This window comes from Taeniopygia guttata, chromosome 7 (genome assembly GCF_048771995.1).
Source record: "Taeniopygia guttata chromosome 7, bTaeGut7.mat, whole genome shotgun sequence".
In the NCBI taxonomy this organism is placed as follows: Eukaryota; Metazoa; Chordata; class Aves; order Passeriformes; family Estrildidae; genus Taeniopygia; species Taeniopygia guttata.
Genome location: NC_133032.1, coordinates 3,863,822 through 3,888,065, shown reverse-complemented (window position 1 = coordinate 3,888,065; position 24,244 = coordinate 3,863,822). Strand labels below are relative to the sequence as shown.

The 24,244-nt window shown below is 45.6% G+C and overlaps 3 protein-coding genes and 1 pseudogene across 6 annotated transcripts in view; all 4 read right to left on the bottom strand.

The window, feature by feature from the left end:
- LOC100229734 (UDP-glucuronosyltransferase 1A1) overlaps window positions 1-21,078 on the bottom strand; it is a 36,359-nt gene extending 15,281 nt beyond the window's left edge. The window contains exon 1 of one of the 4 annotated variants that reach the window (XM_030276958.4): window positions 20,140-21,078. In XM_030276958.4, the coding sequence (XP_030132818.3) occupies window positions 20,140-20,988 (849 nt within the window). In that variant the 5' untranslated portion in view covers window positions 20,989-21,078. Of the gene's footprint in view, window positions 1-15; window positions 958-3,966; window positions 4,895-13,718; window positions 14,617-20,139 lie in introns of those variants that run through there. The other 3 variants (XM_072931963.1, XM_041717373.2, XM_032749308.3) reach the window with 3 other exon arrangements.
- On the bottom strand, window positions 1,712-2,684 carry LOC121470225 (UDP-glucuronosyltransferase 1A1-like). Its single transcript, XM_041717293.2, has one exon. The coding sequence runs from the start codon at window positions 2,597-2,599 to the stop codon at window positions 1,727-1,729; it is 873 nt and encodes a 290-aa protein (XP_041573227.2). The 5' UTR covers window positions 2,600-2,684; the 3' UTR covers window positions 1,712-1,726.
- LOC140684543 (UDP-glucuronosyltransferase 1A1-like) lies at window positions 6,000-6,992 on the bottom strand. The gene has a single exon (XM_072931966.1). It carries the CDS (start codon window positions 6,939-6,941, stop codon window positions 6,015-6,017), a length of 927 nt encoding a protein of 308 aa, XP_072788067.1. The 5' UTR covers window positions 6,942-6,992; the 3' UTR covers window positions 6,000-6,014.
- On the bottom strand, window positions 7,223-13,695 carry LOC140684542 (UDP-glucuronosyltransferase 1A1-like; annotated as a pseudogene).
- Window positions 21,079-24,244: the final 3,166 nt, after the last annotated feature.

The window sequence follows — 24,244 nt, the reverse complement described above, 5'->3', positions numbered from 1 at the left end:
CTGAGTGCAACCCACCTGAGGCAGCTCCTTGTGAGCACAGTTTGCTCCTCCAATTGGAATGATATTGGGCATCAAGGGTCTTGGATAGTCAAGCACAAAATCCAACCTCAGGAGCCAAACTGAGCCCTTCCGTAAGAGATCCTGCACAGTCACGTCTTGCTGCAGGAACTCAGAGGCCAGTTTTGAGTAGGGTTCAAAGGCAAAATCACAGAGGAAAAGGTTTTGGGTGTCAAAGAGCAGATTCTTCACCCGCTGGAAAAAGGTCATGTGGTCTGTAAATTGGGAAAATCCCCTGGGCACATAGGAAGGAGGATTGGGACACTGAGTGGCTTCAAAATCCAACCCACATGGGATTCCCCGTAAGAAATACACAGAAGGAAGGGAAAGATGCTCAGCCAGGATCACCCCACAAGGTATTACAGGGTCTGTAAGGATGGCATCGAACTTGCTCTCCTCAAGGTACCTGATGAGCTCTTTGTTTTGCAGGAGGCTTCTGCAGCTGGAGAACGCAAAATCAGTGAATCTTTTCATAGCTTCAAATACTTTAAAATATCTTTCTAGAAAAAATCCTTCTTCAAATGTGATATTAAAAAGTGCCTTGAATGCATTGTCCATCTCTTCCTGTGTGAAGGGGACTGGATATATTTTCATCACAAAATTCTTTGATGGTTTGACGTGCAAAGTGACTTCAGATGACAACACAACCACCTCGTGTCCCTTCTGCTGGAGCAGGGCCAGCCCCTCCCGCATGGTGAACCAGGGGCTCCCATCCACCCACACCACCAGGAGCTTCCCAGCAGCAGCCAGACCCAGCAGGGACAGGAGCAGAAGCACAACTGGTGGAGAAGCTCTGAGCTCCAGGGCCATTCCTGCAGGGATCAGCTGAGTGCCTCCAAGGAAGGAAATCTGCGCCAGCACCGGAGCACCGGCCCTCGCTCTGCAATTCTAGGCAATCTGTGCCACAGCCCAGCTTTGTATCCTTGCTTTATCTGCTGTGTGGTAAATGTGTAATCACTGGTGTGATAAAAGGCTGAATAACCAGCAGCAAAGTTCATGCAGCTGATAAATGGGGGGGATGCACCAGATAAGCCTTGTGTTTTATAACAAAACCTTTGGTATATTTGTCAGCTTTGAGCATCACCTGCCAAGCCACTGTAGCCCCTTGAGACCTCTGAAACTTGCTGTTACACCTCACACAGCCATCCCCAAGGCAAAATTTTCCTAGATCTGCCAGCAAACAGAGAGACTGCTTCTCAACCTGAGAGCCCCCAGCCTGCCACCTGCCTAGCAGATTCCAGATTTGGAAATACCTGGGTGATGAAACCCAAAAATTCCCCGGCAAAGAAAGATGTAGTGAGGCAACAAGGACAGAAACCTGAAGTGCATTTCTCAGTATACACCAGACCCACCCAACTACAGGGGTCAATTTGCTAATTGAGGATGGCACATGACTACAAGACTTTGACAGCCCCACAGACTCGTGCATCACTCAGTTAGAGAGCACCAAGTTACATAAAGTTACACAAAATGGTTCTGGATATGTGAAACGAAATCAGCAAATGCAGAGCACACTTTAAAGGTGAGAAGGTACAGGACTGCTGCCTACAAATGAAAAGGGAGAGAAAAGTTCATGAGCATTCATCCAACCACCCATCATGGGAATCTGATTCCCATCTGCAACACAAGACTCAAGGCTCCCGAACACAGAAATCAATCACAGCACAAATTAAAACTGAGTGCAACCCACCTGAGGCAGCTCCTTGTGAGCACAGTTTGCTCCTCCAATTGGAATGATATTGGGCATCAAGGGTCTTGGATAGTCAAGCACAAAATCCAACCTCAGGAGCCAAACTGAGCCCTTCCGTAAGAGATCCTGCACAGTCACGTCTTGCTGCAGGAACTCAGAGGCCAGTTTTGAGTAGGGTTCAAAGGCAAAATCACAGAGGAAAAGGTTTTGGGTGTCAAAGAGCAGATTCTTCACCCGCTGGAAAAAGGTCATGTGGTCTGTAAATTGGGAAAATCCCCTGGGCACATAGGAAGGAGGATTGGGACACTGAGTGGCTTCAAAATCCAACCCACATGGGATTCCCCGTAAGAAATACACAGAAGGAAGTGAAAGATGTTCAGCCAGGATCACCCCACAAGGTATTACAGGGTCTGTAAGGATGGCATCGAACTTGCTCTCCTCAAGGTACCTGATGAGCTCTTTGTTTTGCAGGAGGCTTCTGCAGCTGGAGAACGCAAAATCAGTGAATCTTTTCATAGCTTCAAATACTTTAAAATATCTTTCTAGAAAAAATCCTTCTTCAAATGTGATATTAAAAAATGCCTTGAATGCTTTGTCCAACTCTTCCTGTGTGAAGGGGACTGGATATATTTTCATCACAAAATTCTTTGATGGTTTGACATGCAAAGTCACTTCAGGTGCCACCACAACCACCTCATGTCCCTTCTGCTGGAGCAGGACCAGCCCCTCCCGCATGGTGAACCAGGGGCTCCCATCCACCCACACCACCAGGAGCTTCCCAGCAGCAGCCAGACCCAGCAGGGACAGGAGCAGAAGCCCAACTGGTGGAGAAGCTCTGAGCCCCAAGGCCATTCCTGCAGGGATCAGCTGAGTGCCTCCAAGGAAGGAAATCCCTGACAGCACCGGAGCACGGGTTCCTGCTCTGTGCTTTCAAACAATCTGTGCCACAGCCCAACTGTGGATCCTTATTTTATATGCTGGGTGATGAATGTGTAATCCCTGATACTATAAAAGGTTGCAGAACAAGCATGGGATTCCTGCCAAATCCATCGAATCACCAGGTAACTCCACCTTCTCTCTATCAGAGCTACATTAAAGATTGCCCCAGGGAGGAGGCAGGTGTGGCTCTGGGAATGCACTTTGGTTCCTTCTCTCTGGCTCGACCTTCTGCATGTTCAGGAGATGTGTCACATGCACATCACCATTCAGACATGTAGAGGCTTCTCCTTTCCTGCAGTTATGGCCTGTCCCCCCTCTCTCACCCTTTCCATCTCATCCCAAGGAGACCCAGACCCCATGGCAGCTGTGGAATAGCTCCTTTAAGACTGTTTCCAGACAGAGAGGACACCGAAGATGGAAAGATGATGCCACATTCCAAGCAGAGGTTTACAAACACTCTTTGTGGAGGAGTTTTCACAGAACAATTCAGGGCATAATTCTGGCATTGTTTTTGTCACTGGCAAAGTACCCACAGTGGCTAGCAGTGGTGGATTTGTGTGAATGATCATATGGCCAATCCCAGTGTGCACAGGGATGTCTGCCAGATGTCACAGCCACCCCCACACTTGGGGACTGGTGGAATTGCCACAGCAGCATTGGGATGCCACCCTACACCACACAAATCCTAAGGGATACGAGTGAAGGGAAAGCCAGGCCAACAAAAGAACTCACCCAACTCTCCAGGGTCTCCCCTGGAGCAGCAGAGGAGGCTCTCCAGGAGGCATCCCAAGGAACCCAAGCATATAGCAGATTTGACTGGTTGGTATCACGGCCAAGGCTGCAGCTAATCCCTCAGTGCCAGTCAAGCCATGCTGGATGTGTCAAATCAGACCTGCTACAGACATCAATCCTGGGCTTTTAAGGTTCTCTGGGTGATCCCATTGCAAATGCTCATTATACTAATCCAAAACTTTGTTCTGCTATCCACAAATTCTCAGAATCCCTTTGTCTGGCAGAATCTACGTCCCATCACAGATCCTTAGTACAGGGTCCCTAGATGACCCTGGTGTTTCTTTATAACTGAGAACCATTTAAAAGACAGAAGATATAGCTGCCTACACAGGATGTAGAAAGTCAGCAAGAAAGTGAGAGAAAAACAGTTCCTTTACTGAGGATTCACCTCACTCACCAGAAATGGGAACTTGATTTCTATCACAACACAGAATTCCACCGTCCTGAATGCCGAAATCAATCAAGGCATGGATTAAAACCAGACCCACCTGAGGCAGCTCCTTGTGAGCACAGTTTACTCCTCCAATTGGAATGATATTGGGCATCAAGGGTCTTGGATAGTCAAGCACAAAATCCAACCTCAGGAGCCAAACAGAGCCCTTCCGTAAGAGATCCTGCACGGTCACCTCCCTCTGCAGGAACTCAGAAGCCAGTTTTGAGTAGGGTTGAAAAGCAAAATCACAGAGGAAAACATTTGGGATCTCAAAGAGCAGATTCTTTACCCGCTGGAAAAAGGTCATGTGGTCTGTAAGGTCTGTAAATACCCTGGGCACATAGGAAGGAGGACTGGGACACAGCCTGTCATCTAAATCTAATCCACACGGGACTCCTCGTAAGAAATACATGGAAGGAAGGGAAAGATGCTCTGCCAGGATCAACCCACAAGTTGCTACAGGGTCTGTGAGGATGGCATCGAACTTGCTCTCCTCGAGGTACCTGATGAGCTCCTTGCTTTGCAGCAGCTGCTCACAGCTGGTGACCCAACAGTCAGTGAGGGTTTTCATACCTCTGTACACTTTAAAAAATCTCTTAAAAAACCAACCTTCTTCAAATGAACCATGAAAAAATGCCTGGAATGCTTTTTCCAACTCTTCCTGTGTGAAGGGGACTGAGTACATTTTCATCACAAAGTTCTTTGACGGTTTGATGTGCAAAGTCACTTCAGGTGCCACCACAACCACCTCATGTCCCTTCTGCTGGAGCAGGTCCAGCAATTCCCGCATGCTCAGCCAGTGGCTCCCATCTGCTGGCAACACCAGGAGCTTCCCAGCAGCAGCCAGACCCAGCAGGGACAGGAGCAGAAGCACAACTGGTGGAGAAGCTCTGAGCCCCAAGGCCATTCCTGCAGGGATCAGCTGAGTGCCTCCAAGGAAGGAAATCCCTGACAGCACCGGAGCACGGGTTCCTGCTCTGTGCTTTCAAACAATCTGTGCCACAGCCCAACTGTGGATCCTTATTTTATATGCTGGGTGATGAATGTGTAATCCCTGATACTATAAAAGGTTGCAGAACAAGCATGGGATTCCTGCCAAATCCATCGAATCACCAGGTAACTCCACCTTCTCTCTATCAGAGCTACATTAAAGATTGCCCCAGGGAGGAGGCAGGTGTGGCTCTGGGAATGCCCTTTGGTTCCTTCTCTCTGGCTCGACCTTCTGCATGTTCAGGAGATGTGTCACATGCACATCACCATTCAGACATGTAGAGGCTTCTCCTTTCCTGCAGTCATGGCCTGTCCCCCCTCTCTCACCCTTTCCATCTCATCCCAAGGAGACCCAGACCCCATGGCAGCTGTGGAATAGCTCCTTTAAGACTGTTTCCAGACAGAGAGGACACCGAAGATGGAAAGATGATGCCACATTCTAAGCAGAAGTTTACAAACACTCTTTGTAGAGGAGTTTTCACAGAACAATTCAGGGCATAATTCTGGCATTGTTTTTGTCACTGGCAAAGTACCCACAGTGGCTAGCAGTGGTGGAGTTGTGTGAATGATCATATGGCCAATCCCAGTGTGCACAGGGATGTCTGCCAGATGTCACAGCCACCCCCACACTTGGGGACTGGTGGAATTGCCACAGCAGCATTGGGATGCCACCCTACACCACACGAATCCTAAGGGATACAAGTGAAGGGAAAGCCAGGGCAACAAAAGAACTCACCCACGCTGGAGCAGCACAGGAGGCTCTCATGAGGAACAGTGCCCAGGGCTCTTGCCAGCATCCAAGGGAACCCAAAGTTTGGCATCATTACCAAGGCTGCACCCTAACCCAAACAATCAGTGCCCATCAAGCCGTACTGGATGTGTCAAATCAGACCTGCTTCAGGCATTAGAGTTGGGCACTCTGCTGGTAGAATCAATGTCCCACCACAGACCTTCACGAGAGAAGCCTGGTGACTCCCTTCAACAGGGCACCCTTTAAAGGCCAGAAGGAACAGCTGTCTACACATGAAGTGGAAGTCAGGAAAAAGGAGAGAGAAACAGTTCCTTTTATGAGGATTCACCTCACCTCACTCACCAGAAACAGAAACTCAAAGCCTATTGCATAACAAAATTTCCCCCCTCCTGAACACAGAAATCAATAATGGCATGGATTAAAATAGTGTGACTCACCTGAGGCAGCTCCTTGTGAGCACAGTTTACTCCTCCAATTGGAATGATATTGGGCATCAAGGGTCTTGGATAGTCAAGCACAAAATCCAACCTCAGGAGCCAAACTGAAGCCTGGCGTAAGAGATCCTGCACAGTCACGTCTTGCTGCAGGAACTCCGAAGCCAGTTTTGAGAATGGGTCAAAGGCAAAATCACAGATAAAATTATCTGGGATGTCATAAAGTAGGTTCTTCACCCGCTGGAGAAAGGCCATGTGGTCTGTAAATTGTGTAAATCCCCTGGGGACATAGGAAGGGGGCCTGGGACACTGAGTGGCTTCAAAATCCAACCCACAATGGAGTCCTCGTAAGAAATACACAGCAGGAAGTGAAAGGTGCTTCGCCAGGATTGCCCCACACAGTTGGACAGGGTCTGTAAGGATGGCATCAAACTTGCTGTCCTCAAGGTAGGTGACGAGCTCCTTGTTCTGCAGCAGCTGCTCACAGCTGGTGACCCCAAAGTCAGTGATTCTTTTGATACCTTGGTATGCTTTAACAAGTCTTTCCAGAAAAGGTCCTTGTTCAAATGAAAAATGAAAAAATGCCTGGAATTCTTTCTTCAAATCTTCCTTTGTGTAAGGGACTGAGTACATTTTCATCACGAAGTTCTTTGAAGGTTTGATGTGCAAAGTCACTTCAGGTGCCACCACAACCACTTCGTGTCCCCTCTGCCTCAGGAGGTCCACCACTTCCCGCATGCTCAGCCAGTGGCTCCCGTCCACCGGCACCACCAGGAGCTTCCCAGCAGCAGCCAGACCCAGCAGGGACAGGAGCAGAAGCACAACTGGTGGAGAAGCTCTGAGCCCCAGGGCCATTCCTGCAGCTGAGTGCCACCACAGAAAGAGATCCCCAGCTCAGTGATTGTAAGTGATTTGGTCTCTGGTTTTTATGGATGATCTTTAGACTTATTTGCATTTGGTAAATGTTTAAATATGGACGTGACAAAGGTGGCAGAAAAGGTTAAGGTTCATCTTATTTGGCAGACACAAATCGGGCCCAGAGCTACTCTGGGAAACACCCCCCTCTCTCTATTGGAGCAACACTGGCTTCGGAGGAATGCTGCCTGGTTATGTAGGGAGAAAGTCAGGAAGTCCAAGGTGCAGGTGGGCCTGAACTTTTCCAGGGGTGAAAATAACAACAAGAAAGGCCACTAGAGGTCTGTCAACCACAACAGGAAGGTTAAAGGGCGTCTTTCTCCCCCAGCAAGCAAGACTAGGAAACTGGAAACAATGGACGAGGTAAAGGCTGAGGGACTCAAGAACTTTCCTGGCTTCAGCCTGCACTGACAACCTCTCTTCCCACACCTCTTGAGTGGATGGATGGCAAGATGTGGCAGGGGAGCAAAATTCCAGCCAGTGTAAGAGAAGATCAAGGGCATCACTGGTGACCACTTGAGGAACCCAAACATAAGGGCACCTGATGACTCAAACACATGGGACCCCATGAGATGCATCCCAGAATCCTGAGAAATTGGTTGATGGAGTTGCCAAGGTACTTTCCATGATATTTGAAAAGTCCTGGCAGTCAGGTGAAGTTACAGTGAGACTGGCAAAAGGGAAACAATGCACCCACCTTTAAAAAGGACAGAAAGGACCCTCCTGGGAACTACCAACATGTCAACCTCACCTCTCCTGGGAAGATAATGGAACAGACCCTCCTAGGAGACGTTCTATGATTTAAGTAAATGAGGGATCCTTCAATAAGTGGTCTGCTCAAAAGAGGAAACAGATCATTAATTTTCCAAGCATGAATTTTCAGTGTAAGATAATTCCTCCCCTCCTGCCATTCCGTATCATTTTCTGTTTGCAAAAGATTAGATAAAACATTAAAGCTTCACACGGGAAATGGTCTGGATTCTTCACCAGTTTTATATTGTGACACTGCAAGAAATATGGAAAATTTGCTCTTAAAGTTCATTTCCCTGCAAGGCTTCTTTTTGGATGGATGAAGTAGGGACTGGAAGAAGGAAGGACATGGACATGGTTTTTGCCAGCTGTACTTAAAACTGAATTAGGCAACTCAGAAATACCATTCTAGATCAGTGTGGGAAGAGTTTGCCCCTGGACCATGAAAGCAAACAATATTAATGCACAGACAGGGTTTACAGACAAGCCCTAATCATGAAAATTATTGCACAGAAGTAATTTTGACAATAAAGTCATTTAGTGTAGTGGTCAATAGCATACACCAGAATATTTTTAAGGACATTTACCAAACTACTGTGGCTCTAGGCACATCCTTTGTAGGGAAACTTTTGGGAAGGCAGCATAAAGCTCTTGCACATACAGACACTGCCAGAGCAACCAGAACATTATCTACCACTTGGTGCATTATGATTCTTCATTTCTAAATTATGAAAGGGTGGATCTATTAACCAAAATGATTCCCTGTTTTTAAAAATCAATTGAGACAGTAAAACCAATTCATGGACATAGTTACAGGCACACAAAGCATTTGCAAACATCATTAAACATTTTTATATTTTACCACAGCAATCACTGAGCCTGAGATAATGGCTTTTTCCTTCCACAATTTATACCTTCAATAAAATTATGTTGGGCATCACTGGTCTTATAGACAAGTAATGTAATAATTGGCTCTCACAATTGAGAAATAGATATTATGCAGATGTTAAAATGTATAGTAATGGTACAGGAATATGTCCTCCCATAGTCCTCTTTCCCCTCCCCCTTGTAATAGCCTTAGTAGTGAAGGCATGTAGAGAAGGCTGGCTTGTTACCAGAAGGCGTGGCATAACAACACCTGAGCTCAAATCAAGGTGTAAGAAAGTGATCTCCACCAATGGACAGCAGAGAAGGAGTTGACTGTCAAAACTTTGGGAGGGGCTAAAGATATAAAAGGCAGAACATCCATTTTGTAGTTGAGCATGTGGATGATAATCACAGGAGCTCCCAGTGCTGTATTTTTTCCTTATTTAGTGCTTTTGTTGTATCTTTTGTTAAGGTTAAATAAACCTTTAAATTTTTTTAAAGGTGAGCAGTTGTTTCTCACACTGGCATGGGATACTCATACCCAAAATCAGCTATTTCAAGCCAAATGGATCCATGGCTTAAGAGCTCCTCCACTCTTACTTGTCTGTGAAGAACATCTGAGGCTCGAAGTTTAAATGGCAAAGAAAGGAATCTATGAACTTGAGAACTCGTTTGCCATATTCTGGATAAACGCCATGTGGTCTGAGCTGTCCGTAAATGTTCTTGGGACATAGGAAAGCAGATCTGGGCACTGAACAACCTGCAAATCCGAACTGCAGGGAAATCCTCAGAGAAAGAAAACAGATAGGACTGAGAGATGCAGAGCCAGGATTCATCCGCACAGTACAAGAGGATCTGTGAAAACTTCAGAGATACTGCATCAGATCCTTGTTACGCAGCAGACTGCCACAGGAGGAGCTGTAGAGGTTGGAGATGAACTTGAAATAGAGATTTCTGGAATTCACTTAAGTTGACAAAATGAATTAAGCATTTATATTTTAGTTTGTATAGTTATGTGTTGAACCTTTTACTTAAGAAACCTCTGCCATAGTACAAAAAGGCATAAGAAAATGCATATTTCTGAAGCTTATTGCACAAAGAACAATACCTAAGGATGCAAAGAAGCCAGGTAAAGAAGCTTTCCTGTCTCCAAGCCTATCAAGATTGACAGATATACAGAGATAAACACTGAAGGACGGAAAGTGCACGCGCAGAGGAAGAGTTCAAAAGTTCAACCATGAGGAAGACCATGATCTTCAGCCTCAGAAGACCCCAAGAGACCCCCGTATGACCACCACAGCAAACCACGTGTGCCCAGAAGGGCGTGGACCTATTTAGCATGAGAGGTGAGGACAGGCGGGGCCAGGGGTTGAATATGCATGGCAAAGTTGTGCAATGTATTGCATATGGAACATCTTTGGGAATAAAGGTGTGGGTCAGACCAAGGCTCAGGGCACAAGTTTTTGGAGAGATATCTCACTTGTGCCGGGCACTGACAATACATACCCACTTCATAACTATCCCAAGTTGTGGAGTCTATTTATTTATTCCACGTATCGCTTCAACCTCATTTACAAACGAATGAACGTAGCTCGCCCAGAGATGAGTCATTTCCCAAGGTGATACAAGGAACTCCCAAGCAATGGTCAACTCAATAAATATCTAAGATTGAGATAGCTGGAGCCATCAGAAAGATACATCTCAATGCCAAGTTCCAGTGACTCAATCACAGACATACATTGCTCTCTGGACACGGTTTTGTTCAGTTCGACGTAGAGAAAATAAACTACATGAATATGTGGGACTCTGAAAAGAAGAAAAGGTTGATCGCTGAAAACTCTGCCTCAAGCAGAATAAACTGTATAAAAACCACTTGGATGGAACAGTTGGCATGAACATAGGAGACCCTATGCTGTAGCTGTCGGACCTGTGTCTCACCCAGTGCCGATCCAGGCTCAGCACTGTCCTTTTGATTGTGGCTGTCTTAGACCGAATCTTGATCGCTGAATAAGAATTTATTTTTATTAATTATTAATTTGTCTGGATCATTTTTACCTATAACACTAGGCTGCTCCGAGCCTCATACAGCCTGGCCTGGGACACATCTGGGGTGAGGCAGCCACAGCTTCTCTGGGCCACCCGTGCCAGGGCCTCACCCTCCTCCCAGAGAAGAATTTCTTCCCATTATCTCCTCTAATCCTTTCCTCTGGCAATTTAAAGCCATTGCCCTTGTGCTATCACTTCAGGCTCTTGTAAATAGTCTCCCTCCAAGAGAAAGATAAGATACATCCCTCTCAAATATCTCACTTGGATCATGCAGGTGTGTGACTGCCACAACCTCTCCCAGCCAGCTACTGACTAGAGATAGCGGCTTCTTCTTCTCTCCACAGTGGATGCCTCCAATGAAAACCATGTTGGGCATGACAGGCATAGGATACTCAAAGACAAAGTCGATTCTCCTCAGCCAGATGGATCCATGGCTTAAAATCTCTGTCATTGTCATCGGTTTTTGGAGGAATTCTGAGGCCAGCTCCTCAAATTGAGAATAGGCAATATTGCAGATGAAGGACTCGGAAAGGGCAATCCGGAAGTTCTTCACCCTCTCGGAGAAGGACATGTGGTCGGTGTTTTCTGAGAACATGCGTTGGATGTAGGACGGAGGGTCCAGGCCCTGAGCCGCGCAAACCTCCAAGACACATGGAACCAGCCTCAGGAAGAAAACACTGGGGATGGAGAAGTGCAGGGCAATGATCTGCCCACACAGTGTAACAGGATCTGTGAGCAGGGCATCAAAGTGACTGTCTGTGATGTACTTCATCAGCTCTTGGTTGTACAGCAAGGACTTGCACGAAGCATGAAACATGGTCCCACTCTCCTGGTAATCTTCCCAACGCTTCCAGAATCTCATGAGGAAAGGCTCTTGGCTGAAAACTCTTGCACTGAAGGAGCGTAACTGTTCTTCCATGTCCTCCTTCATCAATGGCACAGGGTAGGTTTTCAGTTCGTAGACATCTGAGGAATCAGTCAGGATTTTGTTGTCTGGTGGATGACCACGACTTCATGCCCTCTCTTGCTCAGCTCAATCAGCACTTTTTTCATGCTGAGCCAGTGGCTGCCCTCCATGGGGATCACCAGCAGCCTCCCAGCAGCAGCCGGGCTCAGGAGGCACAGGAAGGGGAGAAGCAGTGCCACCAGCATGGTGTGGGCTGTGCAGAGAGGAAGCCTCGCACCAGAGAGGCCAGGAGTGGTTTGCCAGCTTTTGTAGCCGTGCTCCACCTCTGCCCTTTTGACTCTCCTCCCGTTTCAGCTCATCAGACCTTTGCAACAAGGTCACAGAAAGCAATGAAAGATTAGGAAGTATTCAGGGCAGGTTGGACTTCAAAGGTGGCTTTGCTTGAGTCAAGAAAGGTGTGTCACCTTCACACTGCCAAGCTAAGGTTATTGGCCTTCTTCTTCCCTCAGCAGAACCCCAGCTTTGTTGGCACTTCTTGTCACCAGCCCAGCATGTGCAAGGTCTGATGATAAAATGGAGGGAAAATCCATGAAAAAATGTACCCACAGAGTGGGTGGGCAGAAACACTCCTGAGCCCACATGGGAGGACTGTTCCTATCAAGAAATCACTGAAAGGCCTCTTTTCCATCGCTGCCACTGAAGGCTGACACAGTTGTCATAGACTGAGGTAATTTAGCATTTTTTAAAGCATTTTCTTTCCTAATGAAACTGATGCAAGTAGTACAGTGAAACATAACTTACAGTAAGGATTCATATGAGAAATCACCGTAAGAGTACCTGGGGTTTGGGTTTTGCTTTTTTTTCAATAGTCAAAACCAGCTGGCACCTCTGAGAAAAAAATAATTTTCCTTAATGAAAACTTGAATTTTTTTGGAAGATACGCAGCCAGCAGAAAATCTTTCCTCACCTCTCCATATACATTTCAGCTAACCCCTTATCCTATCAGGTATAAAATGAAATTGCAAAAGAGCATTTCATCCTTGTACTCCAGATAACAAAGACCAACAGCACCTCTCTAGTTCACAAAGTCATGGATCCTTCACGGCCAATGAGAGGTCAGTTCATGACCTCAACCCTGTGTCCAGGTCCTTCTTGGTTATAAATTGCTGGGGGTTTAGAGCTGGTGATAACCTCTTATTACAGCTTATAAGTAGGTGAATACAAGAAACAATTTCCTTCTCCAGGGCATTCTGGGCTTTAAAATATTCCTGGAGCTTTTTTTCTCCTGCAGTTTCTGCAGGTTCCTTCTCAAGCCTGCTAGGAAATCTTGGACTTTGTTGAGGTCCTGCCCTCCAAAAGGAGCAGCAGCTCCATCACACATGCTGATCCATATTGGTAGTTTACAGCTTGGTTTAATTTAATGGGGATTTTCAAGCAGCTCAGAGGAAGGAGATGCACAGAAGGCAGGCCATAACCTCAGACTGGCTGCCAAATGAGCACAGGAAGGTTGGTGCACAAAAGCCAAAATGGAAATTTACAGGAGATACCCATACCCAGGAAAGCTTAAAACCTAATTCAATAATCTAGACAAGAAGGGGAGGATAGAACTGGAGGAGGATTTCTTTTGCGGCTTAGATATTGACACCTAGACAATAAAGATAGATGGAAAGGAATCAATCCAGTGGATGGCTGTGGTAGAAAACAGGTGAAATCTTCAGTCCCATAACCTCCACTGTGTATAAAAGGAGAGGGGATATATGGACAGTCCACAGCTGGGACAGCTGGGAAAGGAGGATTGCAAAGTCATTCAGTTCTACAAAAGAGACTCATTTGCATAAAAGCTGCATGTCACTTAAATTGTCCTAATTAAGTCTGATAAGGCTTTAGGTTTGTCAGGATGTGATATAATCTGAATGCTGGGTATTAGGAAATAACATTTCTGCATCATGCAGGATTTCTGTCTTTAAACACCAAGCTGTTGTCAGTCAGGGTTTGATATAAGGATGTGAGTGACATCCCTTGCCCAGGATGGCAGGGGGATGGAACGAGATCATCTTTAAGGCCCCTTTCAGCCTAAACCATTCTGCCATTCTATGATACATTTATACTTTGCCTTTTCAATATAAAAAACAAAGAAAATTTGGTACCTGAGACAGTTTATTCTTCTGAACACAGTTAATCCCTCCAATAAAAGCCATGTTTGGCATCACTGGTCTCGGGAACTCAAACACAAAATCGTATCTCATCAGCCAGAAGGATCCACGGCTCAGGAGTTCTGTCGCTGTCACTTTCTTTTTGAAAACCTTATATGCAAGCTCTTCAAAGTTATTATAAATAGGCTTACAGTAGAAGAGCTCCAGCAGATTGACCAGCATGTTCTTCACCCGCTGGGAAAACATCATGCTGTCTGTATTATCCAAGAATAACCTGGGGACGTAGGAAGGAGGGCTTGGACACTGGGTAGCAGCAGAATCCATTCCACAGGGAAAGCCCCGCAGGAAGTAGACAGCAGGAACAGAAAGATACTCAGCCACCAGGGGCCCACACATCAGGATGGGATCTGTGAAAACCACGTCGAATTTGCTCTCTTTCAAGTGCTGCATCAGCTCCTCGTTCTGCAGAAGGCTCTTACAGTTGGTGAAGAAGACGGAGGGGATTTCTATCATGACTTGATACAAGGTAAGAACAACATTCAAAACAGACTGTTCCATAAAATGGGCATTAACTAAGGCCTTTAGTATTTCACCCAAGTATTCATCTGTGTAAGGTACTGGATACACTTTGACTGTATAATTCTGAGGCTCCTTTGACTTCATATACAGACTGGTTGAGGGTACAACCACAACAACCTCGTGTCCCTTTTGCTGGAGTTTTTCCACTACTGGGCGCATGCTGAGCCAGTGACTTCCATCCTGAGGTACCACCAGGATCTTTCCACCTTCAGCCAGGATTAAAGACAGTGTCAGGAGGAGAAGTATCCAGGCACCTTGGTAAAAAAGAGCCATTTCGGTGAGAGTGAACCAGAGAGTTCTGCTCCGGAGGGATCCACGCAGTCCTTTATACGATGGTCCATGCAGATGAAGCAGGGAATTTATTGGCTACAGAAATTAATATTTAACTTCCCAATACGGTTGTGATTAGCCTGTGATTTTGCCAATGTTTGTAGAAGGAAGGGAAGCTGTATCCTTAGAAAAACCTTTGTACTTTCTGTTAGTGTTCAAGCTTCTAAGTCTATCAGCACTTAGACACTGTCAGCACTAAGTCTGTGACACCAAGAGCAAGGTTTTATGTTGTAACAATATTTGTGGTTAAAACCATTGACCTGGCAAATACACGGTGAGAAAATAATAAAAATACACCCAGCAGAATGGATGCAACTCCATTCCTGAGGACAGGAGGCTGATGTTGAATTCCTACGCCCTGGAAGCAGGCAAACCTGCACCTCTTACAAAGATGTCATGGCTACCAGGATGTACCAGGCAATCACAAATCTGAGGAGAACAATCCCGACTGGCTTTTTTCCTCCTGGCACTACACCGAAAAAGTGAACTAATGGATGGGTTCAGGGCAAACAAAGGGAAAGGAGGCCAGCACAGGGAAACAAAGGAGTTTTGGTCTTTGGTCGCTGTTTTGAAAACCCTTTTCATGTATTGTGAGGAAAACAAAATATAGGAGAAGGTGTGACACCTTCCACTGATCCCACTGCAGGAATCTTTTGCCTTTGTGAAAGTAAAAGCAATGCCACAGCAAAGCCTTTAGGAGGGTGCTAAGGAAGGAGTCTTTGTGATGAGAAACTGCCATCAGCACAAAGGTTTTCTGTTCTTTTTATAAATGGTGGCGGGACTCCCAGCATCCTCAGTCAGGAGAAACAAATCCTTACAGCCTGAGGCAAAGGGATTTGTCTCATGACACCCAAAGGGGGCTGGGACTGCCCTGAGTAGCTCCATTTGGTCACACTGGACATGAACAACCACCCTTAGACATGGAAAACCAACTTCTGGAGAGGGCCAGCGCAGGAGAGGTGAGAGACAGCACATACTGAAAGCAGGACACAGAATAGATTTACAAATAATTGTCATTAAATGCAGGAAATTTGGATGCAAAGAGTTCATTGCAACTGCTGCGACAAGAGCTGACCAAATTAACTTGGAAGTTGCTCCTTGGTGTGTTTTCTACTCTGGACTCGATTGGATTTTCAATGTCAACACCAGTCTGCCCAGTCTGCTGAAAACAACCAATACAAGTTAATTTCCCTTGACTACAAGAGAAAAAGTCTCTTGATAGGATGGCCACACTTTCTTATGGACTCCACAGGCTCCCTACTTTTTGTACCAGACCATCAGAACAAAAACTGTGGGAAAATGAGGCATCAAATTAAGAAAGGCAGGACAAAGAAAGAAAGGATGAAGTTCTTAGATTAGCACAGGATCAGCTGAGGTGAGATCTAAGCTGTGTAATTATTACTGAGAAAATTAACAGCCAGGCTCATTTTTCAAAGCAACAGGTAAGTTTGTATGTGTTTGTTTTTCCTGATGAGTAGCAAAGGGCACCTGCATCTCCTCCGAAGGGTGTGGTGCTTGTTACTAGCTCCCATTTTATGTGCAAACAAGGAGCTGAGGAACTGAGGATTCCAAATGTGAGAGAGCCAGGTGCCTGCTTGGAGGAAAGCCTTCCCCATTGCATACCAAAGGACATCAAGGCTTGGGTGAGCCGGGACTGCAGGTTTGTTTTCCTCTCAGAAGTGCTAAAGCTTGTACGGGTTATTCCAGGGAGTGATGGAGCAGCTCTGCAGGGTTTGGGCCCCTCACCCTACGACTGCTTCAGCTCCAAGAGGCGCTAAAACTTTCTCAAACTGTTCACCTGTGAGCGAGACTGGTTGTGATGTGTGGATTTCTGAGTAGCACTAAGGAAAGAGAGCAGCAAACAGAAACCTCAGCACCACTAAAACGACAGCAAGAACACCTGCTATTTGTTGTGGCAGCCTGGAAGTGTTGGTCTCATCCACTGGATTTGCTTCCCTGCTGTGAGGTGAGATTGTTGACTCGCTTAGGCTCTGGGTCCTGCAAGCAGATAAAGGTTGCTCAACTCCAAGAGTGTGGGGGTGGTGCCCAGAGAAGCTGGGAATCCCTGGAAGTGTTCAAGGCCAGGTTGGACAGGGCTTGGAGCAACCTGAGATTTGGAAGTGGAAGGTGTCCCTGCCCATGGCAGGGGGTAGAATGGGAAGAGCTTTAAAATTCCTTCCAACCCAAACCAGCCTGTGATTCAATGTAATGTGATTTCCCTGGTTTCTAGATGATGGACCAGGCTTTTCCATGGAGGAGTCCTTGTGTAACTGAACCCAGACCCTTTTTTTGGTGCTAAGCAGCATGTGGGAAATGCAGGCTGGTGGCTGCTGACAGGAACCTGCCTGATTCCCCCTCAGGTTTTTCAGTGTGGAGATACACTAGCTTTCAAGGAAAAACAGCCCATAAAAGCAATTATATGAGTTGGAGAGGAATAGAAATTTTTGTGAGAGCAAGAAGCAAATCATAGAACACAGATAATTTCCAGGCAGCTGTTTCCTAAGCCATGAATAGAAACACTGGGAAAATCGAGAGGGTTTTAAAGCAAGATATCTTAAGCCCTGTGCTGGTGACAAAAAGGTGTTTGTTCAGTTACATCTTTTTCTTTACTTGAGTAGCTACCTACTTCAACCTGGGGTTAATTTAATGTTTTCAGTTGACCAGTTGTTTAAATAAGTATTGGGAGGTTTAGGTTAGAAAACACCAGGGAGACATTTGAGAGGTGGCTGTAGTTTAAATTCCTGAACCTTGCTTTAATCAAATAATACTAACTTTGGTTTTCTGAGCTGGCCAAAAAAGCAACTTTGCATTAACTTTGGCTAAAGATGAGATTGTCACCAGAGTGTCTCAGGGCTCACAGTATGAGTTGATTTGCAATGTCACCATGCCAACCTTCAGGTACTTCTTAGAGCCGAGATATTGGCTGATTCCTGCAAGCCTTGTGTTAAACTTCCAGACACTTGAGGAGTTGGAAACTTGGGATTTCTCTGCCTGTTAATGAAGGTGTAATTGCTGCTGAGACACCCCCATGCAAAGCGCAGGCCAAGAGGAAATCAGCCTGAGGCAGCTTAATCAAGGTGTAAATGCAGTTTGTGTTCCCCCAGGCTCAGCCCTGTGCTCTCATGTTCTCCCACAACCTCTGTGTTGATCCTTACACAATTTAGGATTGGATTCCCAGCTGGATAAGGTAAGTAGGGCCAATGCTGCACAAGCCTGAGCTCCTTCAGCTCAGAGCAGCTCCTCCATGGGACCACGTCAGATCCAGCAGAGAGGAGCTCTGTCTGGAATGAGACCACTGTGCCCCATTCCCCTGCCTGTGGAAAACTATGGAAGTGGTGTAACAAAAAGGCCTGTGGCTTCCTTGTCTGAGAAAGAATCTGCAGTTTGAATCTCTTCTTCTGTCTCCCTCTCCCAGTAATCCTTTTTCTTTTCTTACCTGTTCAGCAATGGGTTCAATAGGCTTAGGACAACTATTTATTCTTCTCATAGGATTATGTTTCTGAACAGTAATGACCAGCCCAGGGCTTTACTGGTGTGTGTGAACAGGCAGATTTCATTTCCCTCTATGACTCATTTTACTCTTTGTTTACACTTGACTGCTGGGCACTATTCAACGTGAAATAAGAGAAATTAATCTGCAATCTGTAGAGAATGTAGCCAGAAAAGAGACTGAAGAAAGGATAATTACAGAAGATTTTTCCAGGTGTGGAACATGTGATTTTCACCTAAGAGGAATGTGAAGAGAGGAGCTGGCAGGAATTAAATGAGGGCAGGATGTCTCTACCCTTGTAGCAAAGTTACGAATTCTGTGCAGCTCAGAGACCCTCAGGATATAAAAGTAAATGTCGGAACTCAAAATGTCCCTCAGACATTTTTAGAGGTTCCAGGCCTTGGTCAGAAGCATTTTAGACCCTGGCAAGCAGCTGAAAACAGCTGTGATCTTGAGTTTGAACCATGGAATGAATTACCAACTTTGAAGGTGGAATAAGCGGTCACAGAGAGTTAGATGGTATAGTAAAAGTAGTCACAAATTAGAGGGTAAAATTTTTTAGTATTGTACAGGGGGGTTCTAACATCTGTACAGGGGGGGGTTTACTTTGTACAGGGGGGTCAGGAGTTCTAAGATGGAGGAAAGTGGGCCTGATCCTGTTCTTCCTCCTTCTTCTTCCTTACCTCCATGTTCTTGGTGATGTTGGCATTTTTCTATTGGTTTAGGCTGGGGACACACTGTTCAACGTAGATGATAGATATTGGCACATTATTGTAAATATAGTACATGTAATTTCTGGTATATAATGTTTGTACCATCCCACTGAGGGCAGAGCCCCACACGCTGCCCTGCAGGACAGACCTGCGGCAGGGCAGCAGAACTTGTTATAGATAAGCAAAAATAAACAACCTTGAAACCAGCACAGACGAATTATGGCTTCTTCTTTGGCAACGGGGCAGAAAGACAGAGACTTTCTACAATCTCGGAATCACCAATACCCACAGATTCCGACAAGTAAAGACTTATATTGTGGAACCAGCAAGGATTTGCCTCTTAAATCTCAAACTAGCAGCACTCTCCTGAGCTCTAATGTGATAGAATACCTTAGATATAATTTTATCCTAATATTCCAGTTAATAATATTATTCTTTGCCTTGTTTATCAAGTTTTAGAGGGCTCTCCATCAGGCTGTCAAAGAGCATAAAAGAAATCTGAAAGAAGAAAGAAAAATCCCACCACTTTGACTCAAAGACATTGTGCAGAGATATTGCATGACCACAAATCAGAAGTGAGGGAGCAATTTCCTAGGAAAGAGATATGTGTCCTGCTTTGTGCCTGGAAAGGAATCTCAGTGTTACCATTTTAGAGATTGCATGTTGACTATCAAAATAGATTTAGATTTCTAGATTAGCTTTAAGATCCTGCAGAACAATTCTGGTAAAAGCAAATGTCAAGGGGTATGAATGAAAAGCTATCTGAGTTCTGTATTCAAGTGTCTTTCACCCAATCCAGGATTGTAAAATTATTGCCATTTCAACGTGACATTTATATTTCATCACTCAAACAGGAGTAAGTTAACAAAGACAGACAGTATGGAAATAATAACATGAAAATACAACTAAAGTGAATAAACTGATGCTGTTGAGCCGGGAGTTAAAACCAAAAATGACTCTTGGGTTTTTGATCAGATCAAATAAATGGATTTCAGATGCCATTAAAAGGAAATCAAAACTGGATCTGGTTGGTGGTTAAGAGACATTCACTGAGGACAGTAATTTCCATCTGGCAGATAAAAATCCCTTTTTTGTTTGGTTTGTTACAAAACCCTCATTAATTCGAATAAGTCTCTATCAAGGTTATTTGGCTTCAGCCTGTGGAATACAACTACCCAAATATGGATGAATTAAATTATTCCCAGAAATTAAAAAAAAAAAAAATCAATAGCAATAAACTTCCTGAAACAATATAATGACTTTTCTTTGGGAAATGTACAATTTGTGGGCAAAGGTACATTACCTTAGGTAGTGGTTTCTTCTTAGCACAGTTGATCCCCCCTACAAAGACCATGTTGGGCATCACTGGTCTGACGTACTCGAACACAAAGTCAAACCTCAGGAGCCAAACGGCAGCAGAGTTCACAAGGTCCATCAGGGACACATCCCTCTGAAGAACTTCTGAGGAAAGCTTAAGCGCTTCTGCATAGAAACTGTTACAGTACTCAAGCTCCAGGAGTAAAATTAGGGCATTTTCCACCCTCTGGAAAAAATTCATGTGGTCCGAGTTGAAGCTGAAGAGTCTCGGGGTGTAGGACGGAGGGCTTGGGCACTGTGGGGCTGCAAAGTGAAGGTTGCAACCAAATCCCCTCATGAAGAACACAAAGGGAAGAGAGAGATGATGAGCCAGGATGGCCCCACACATGAAGGCTGGATCTGTCAGGATGGCATCAAAGCTGCTTTGGTTGAGGAACCGCAGGGTCTCCTGGCTGTGGAACAGGTCCTTGCACTGCCCAAAGAAGGTGCTGAAAACATGCACCGAGGCCTTGTACATTGCCAGGGCATTGAGGGGGAAAGGCTTCTGCATCAGGTGCACAGCAACATATTCCTGGAAGGCGTTATCCAGCTCTCCCAGGGTCTGCCTCACTGGGTACGTGACCACCTTGTAGGCCTGTGTCGTCTCCATCTGCCAGCTCACCTTGGGAACCAGCACCACCACCTCGTGTCCTCTCTCGCTCAGCTTCTCCACCACTTCCTGCATGCTCAGCCAGTGGCTTCCCACCATGGGCACCACCAGGAGCTTCCCTCCATCCGAGAGGCTGGGCAGGAGGAGGAGGATGGAAATCCAGGCACAGCAAAGCCTCAAAGCCATGTTGCTGTGGTTGGAGTAGGGGCCGTGGAAGAGATTTCTCCTGCAGGTTGTAGCCTGAAGATTCTTTGGAAAGCAACTGATGGGTGGGTTTGTTGCACTGTGCTCTTTGATGTTTCTGTTGTTAATGATTCACTGCTTTGGATTGTGGGTAGTTTATTTTGCCTTTCCCCCCCTTGCTTGGAAAGCTGAGATTTGGTGATCTTTGCAATGCTGAGTCACTGGAGTTTCTCGATGTTGCATTAGCTCCTCAACGTGCTACTTGGATCCCTCAGGACGCCTCATCTTTGTTGTGTCTTGCGTTACACCTTGGCCAGGAGCCAGGGAGGCAGACTCGGTGTGAACAGCTCCCAAGCCCACAGTAACAAGTGGAAAAGAGCCTCTCCACAGATCCTCGCGTAATTCCTCCAGGGATGGAGCAGGAGACCGTCAGGACAAGGCTCAAGGCTCTTCTGAGCTGGCAGGAATCTCCTCAGTGCCAGGGACACCACAAAGAGGTGCTGAGAGGGGCTGGCCTCTCTCTGTATAGCCCAAGCTCTCACTTTACAGAATTGTTTCCCAGGCTGGGAGGTGGCCCCCAGGTAGCTGAAAACTCCTCCCCATCAGGAATCAGACCAGCACTGAAAGTGTTTTAGCAACCATTGAAGCCTCAGGTTTCATACCTGACTCAGCAAAGGAGCATGTGCAGCACAGACGTGATTTCCCCAGCCTCACAGCATTGCCGTTGATGGCAAAATTAAAAATTTAGGATATTCAGAGCCATGCAGCCTCCATCCCTCAGGCACACAAATTCTGTCCTCTCTCTTCATGCCATGGTCAAGGCACCAAAATTAACTGCACATTGTTTTCCTCATATCAGCCTTATTTATTGATTTTTCCTGTTTTACCAATATCTTGAATTATTTCTATTGGGAAGGTGACAGAGAGCAGTTTTATGTCAGGATGGCTTTTCAGAAAAAAAAATTTTGAGCATCAGAGTAGTGGGGAGATACTAAAACACTCTCTGAAATCTATTATAAACTTTAAAGGAAAAACATCATTGTCACAAGTGCTAAATATATTTGGATGTTTATAAAGCACATTCGGAACTGGGCATTGGGAAGCTGACCAGTTTAACAGACAGCGTTTTCTCACAAAAAAAGGTTAATTTTTGTATTTTGTGATGGCACCCCAGCTGTTTGCTGAAGTGGGATAAGGAGAGGGTTGGCAGGGAAATGTCCTGTCCTCCTCTCCCTCCTGCTGCAGGATGAATTTTCCATCCAAACCTTCAGCGTGAGGAGTGGGTGCAAAGGCAATCCCGGGATGGCTGAAGTTAATCAGTACCTCAGTGTTTGTGAACTTGTCAGAGGCTCCCTCACTTGGCCTGGTTATCCCAGGTTATCCCAGCCAGGAATTCTGGAATTTGCTGGGTTCAAGGTAGTATGAGATCAAAGTCACTCCCTGCTCACACCTGAGCAGACGGAGAGTAGGAAATTTGGATTTGGATGAAAAAGTACAAATCTGGGGGCAGCCCTGTCCAGGGAGGGATAACAGAGCTGGGGAAGGGGTTAAAAACTCTCCTGAGCTGAGGAAGCTGGGGGTGTTCATGGAGAAAGGGAGGCTCTGTCACCTCTACGTCTCCCTGACAGGAGCTGGGGTGGGATCACACTGTCTTGCTGTGTCCCAAGGGAAAGGATGAGAGGAACTGGCCTCAAGTTGTGCCAGGAGAGGTTCAGAGTGGGTATTAGGGAAAAAAAAAAAAAATCACTGGAAGAATGGTTAAGCACTGGAATAACTTCTTGCCCAGGGAGGTGGCGGAGTCGCCGTCTCTGGAAGTGTCCAGGAGGAGCCTGGATGTGGCACTTAGGGATGTGGTTTAGGGATGATGATGGCAGTGCTGGCGTGAGGCTGGGACTGGATGATCCTGCAGGTCTTTTCCAAGGTGGATGATTCTGTCAGGTGCAGGCTGGGCCATTCTGGGCTCAGGAATTATTAGAGAATACTCAGGAGGGAATTATTAGAGTAGCTACAACACACTGGCCAAGGCTGGAATAAATCCATGACTGGAGATCCCAAACTACCTCTTATAAATCCATGAACAGAGATCTCCAAGCCCCTCTAATAAATCCATGGCAGGAGATGCCCAGTCCCTCTAATACATCCAGACAGAGATGCCAAAACTGCTGTAATAAATTTATAAAAGGAGATCCCAAATCCCTCTAATTAATTAAAGGCAATAGATCTCCAAGCCCCTCTAATAAATCCATGAAAGGTGATCCCTAAACCCCTGTAATAAATCATGAATGGAGATCCCAAAATCCTTGAATAAACCCATGGCAGGAGATCCCAATCTCACCTAATATATCCATGAAAATAGAACCTCAAATCCAGAAAGAGATCACCAAATCCCTCTAATAAACCCATGAAAAGAGAGCCCCAAACCTCTCTAGTAATTCCACATCAGGAGATCCCGAAACCTTTCCAATAAAACCATGGCAGGATATCCCAAATCCCTGTAATAAATCCATGACAGAAAACAACTCTTTGAAAGAGTTTTTGTAGAATGCCAGGACGTTTTGTGTTGGAAGGGACCTTAAATCTCATCCCGCTGCATCCCCTGCCATGGGGGCCACCCCCTGTCCCAGGTCACTCCAAGCCCTCATCGAGTGTGTCCTGGAATGATGCAGCTGAGCCAGGGACGGGCGGAATGACTCGTATGGCTTCAGAAGGCAAATGAGCTTTATTCAAAAGCACTTCTCTCTTCTATAGAGAGCATCATGAACATTAATTCCAGTGGTCTTAAAGTAAAAACATTTCACCTTGGTTGGTATGCTGGGCTTAAGTCAGTGTGGTAGAACATATCTATAAAAAAAATCAACGGAAAACAAGATAACAGATTGTTTACATTCCTGTCGGACTTTTCCCAGGAAATCTTTCTCTTTTTCCCTCTGACCGTGAAAAATGCCAATCACTTGGTTTTTAAAAATTTAGAAGTTTAATAATAATAAAATGGTTATAAAAATAATAATACAATTAGAGTAATGAAGTTTAGAGTTAGGACAATTACAAGACAATAAAAAGCAAAGAATTACGGACATCCGGATGCTCTCGGACACTAAGTCACGGAAAGCATGACTTGTGAACAAAGGAATCACCCTTAAACCAATACATTTGTTGCACATTCATACATCCTTTATGGTTATGCATACATTCTATTCTAAACAAGAAGCTCTGTATGTTGTATGTCAACTGTTTCCTTTAATCCCCTGGCATCTTCGAG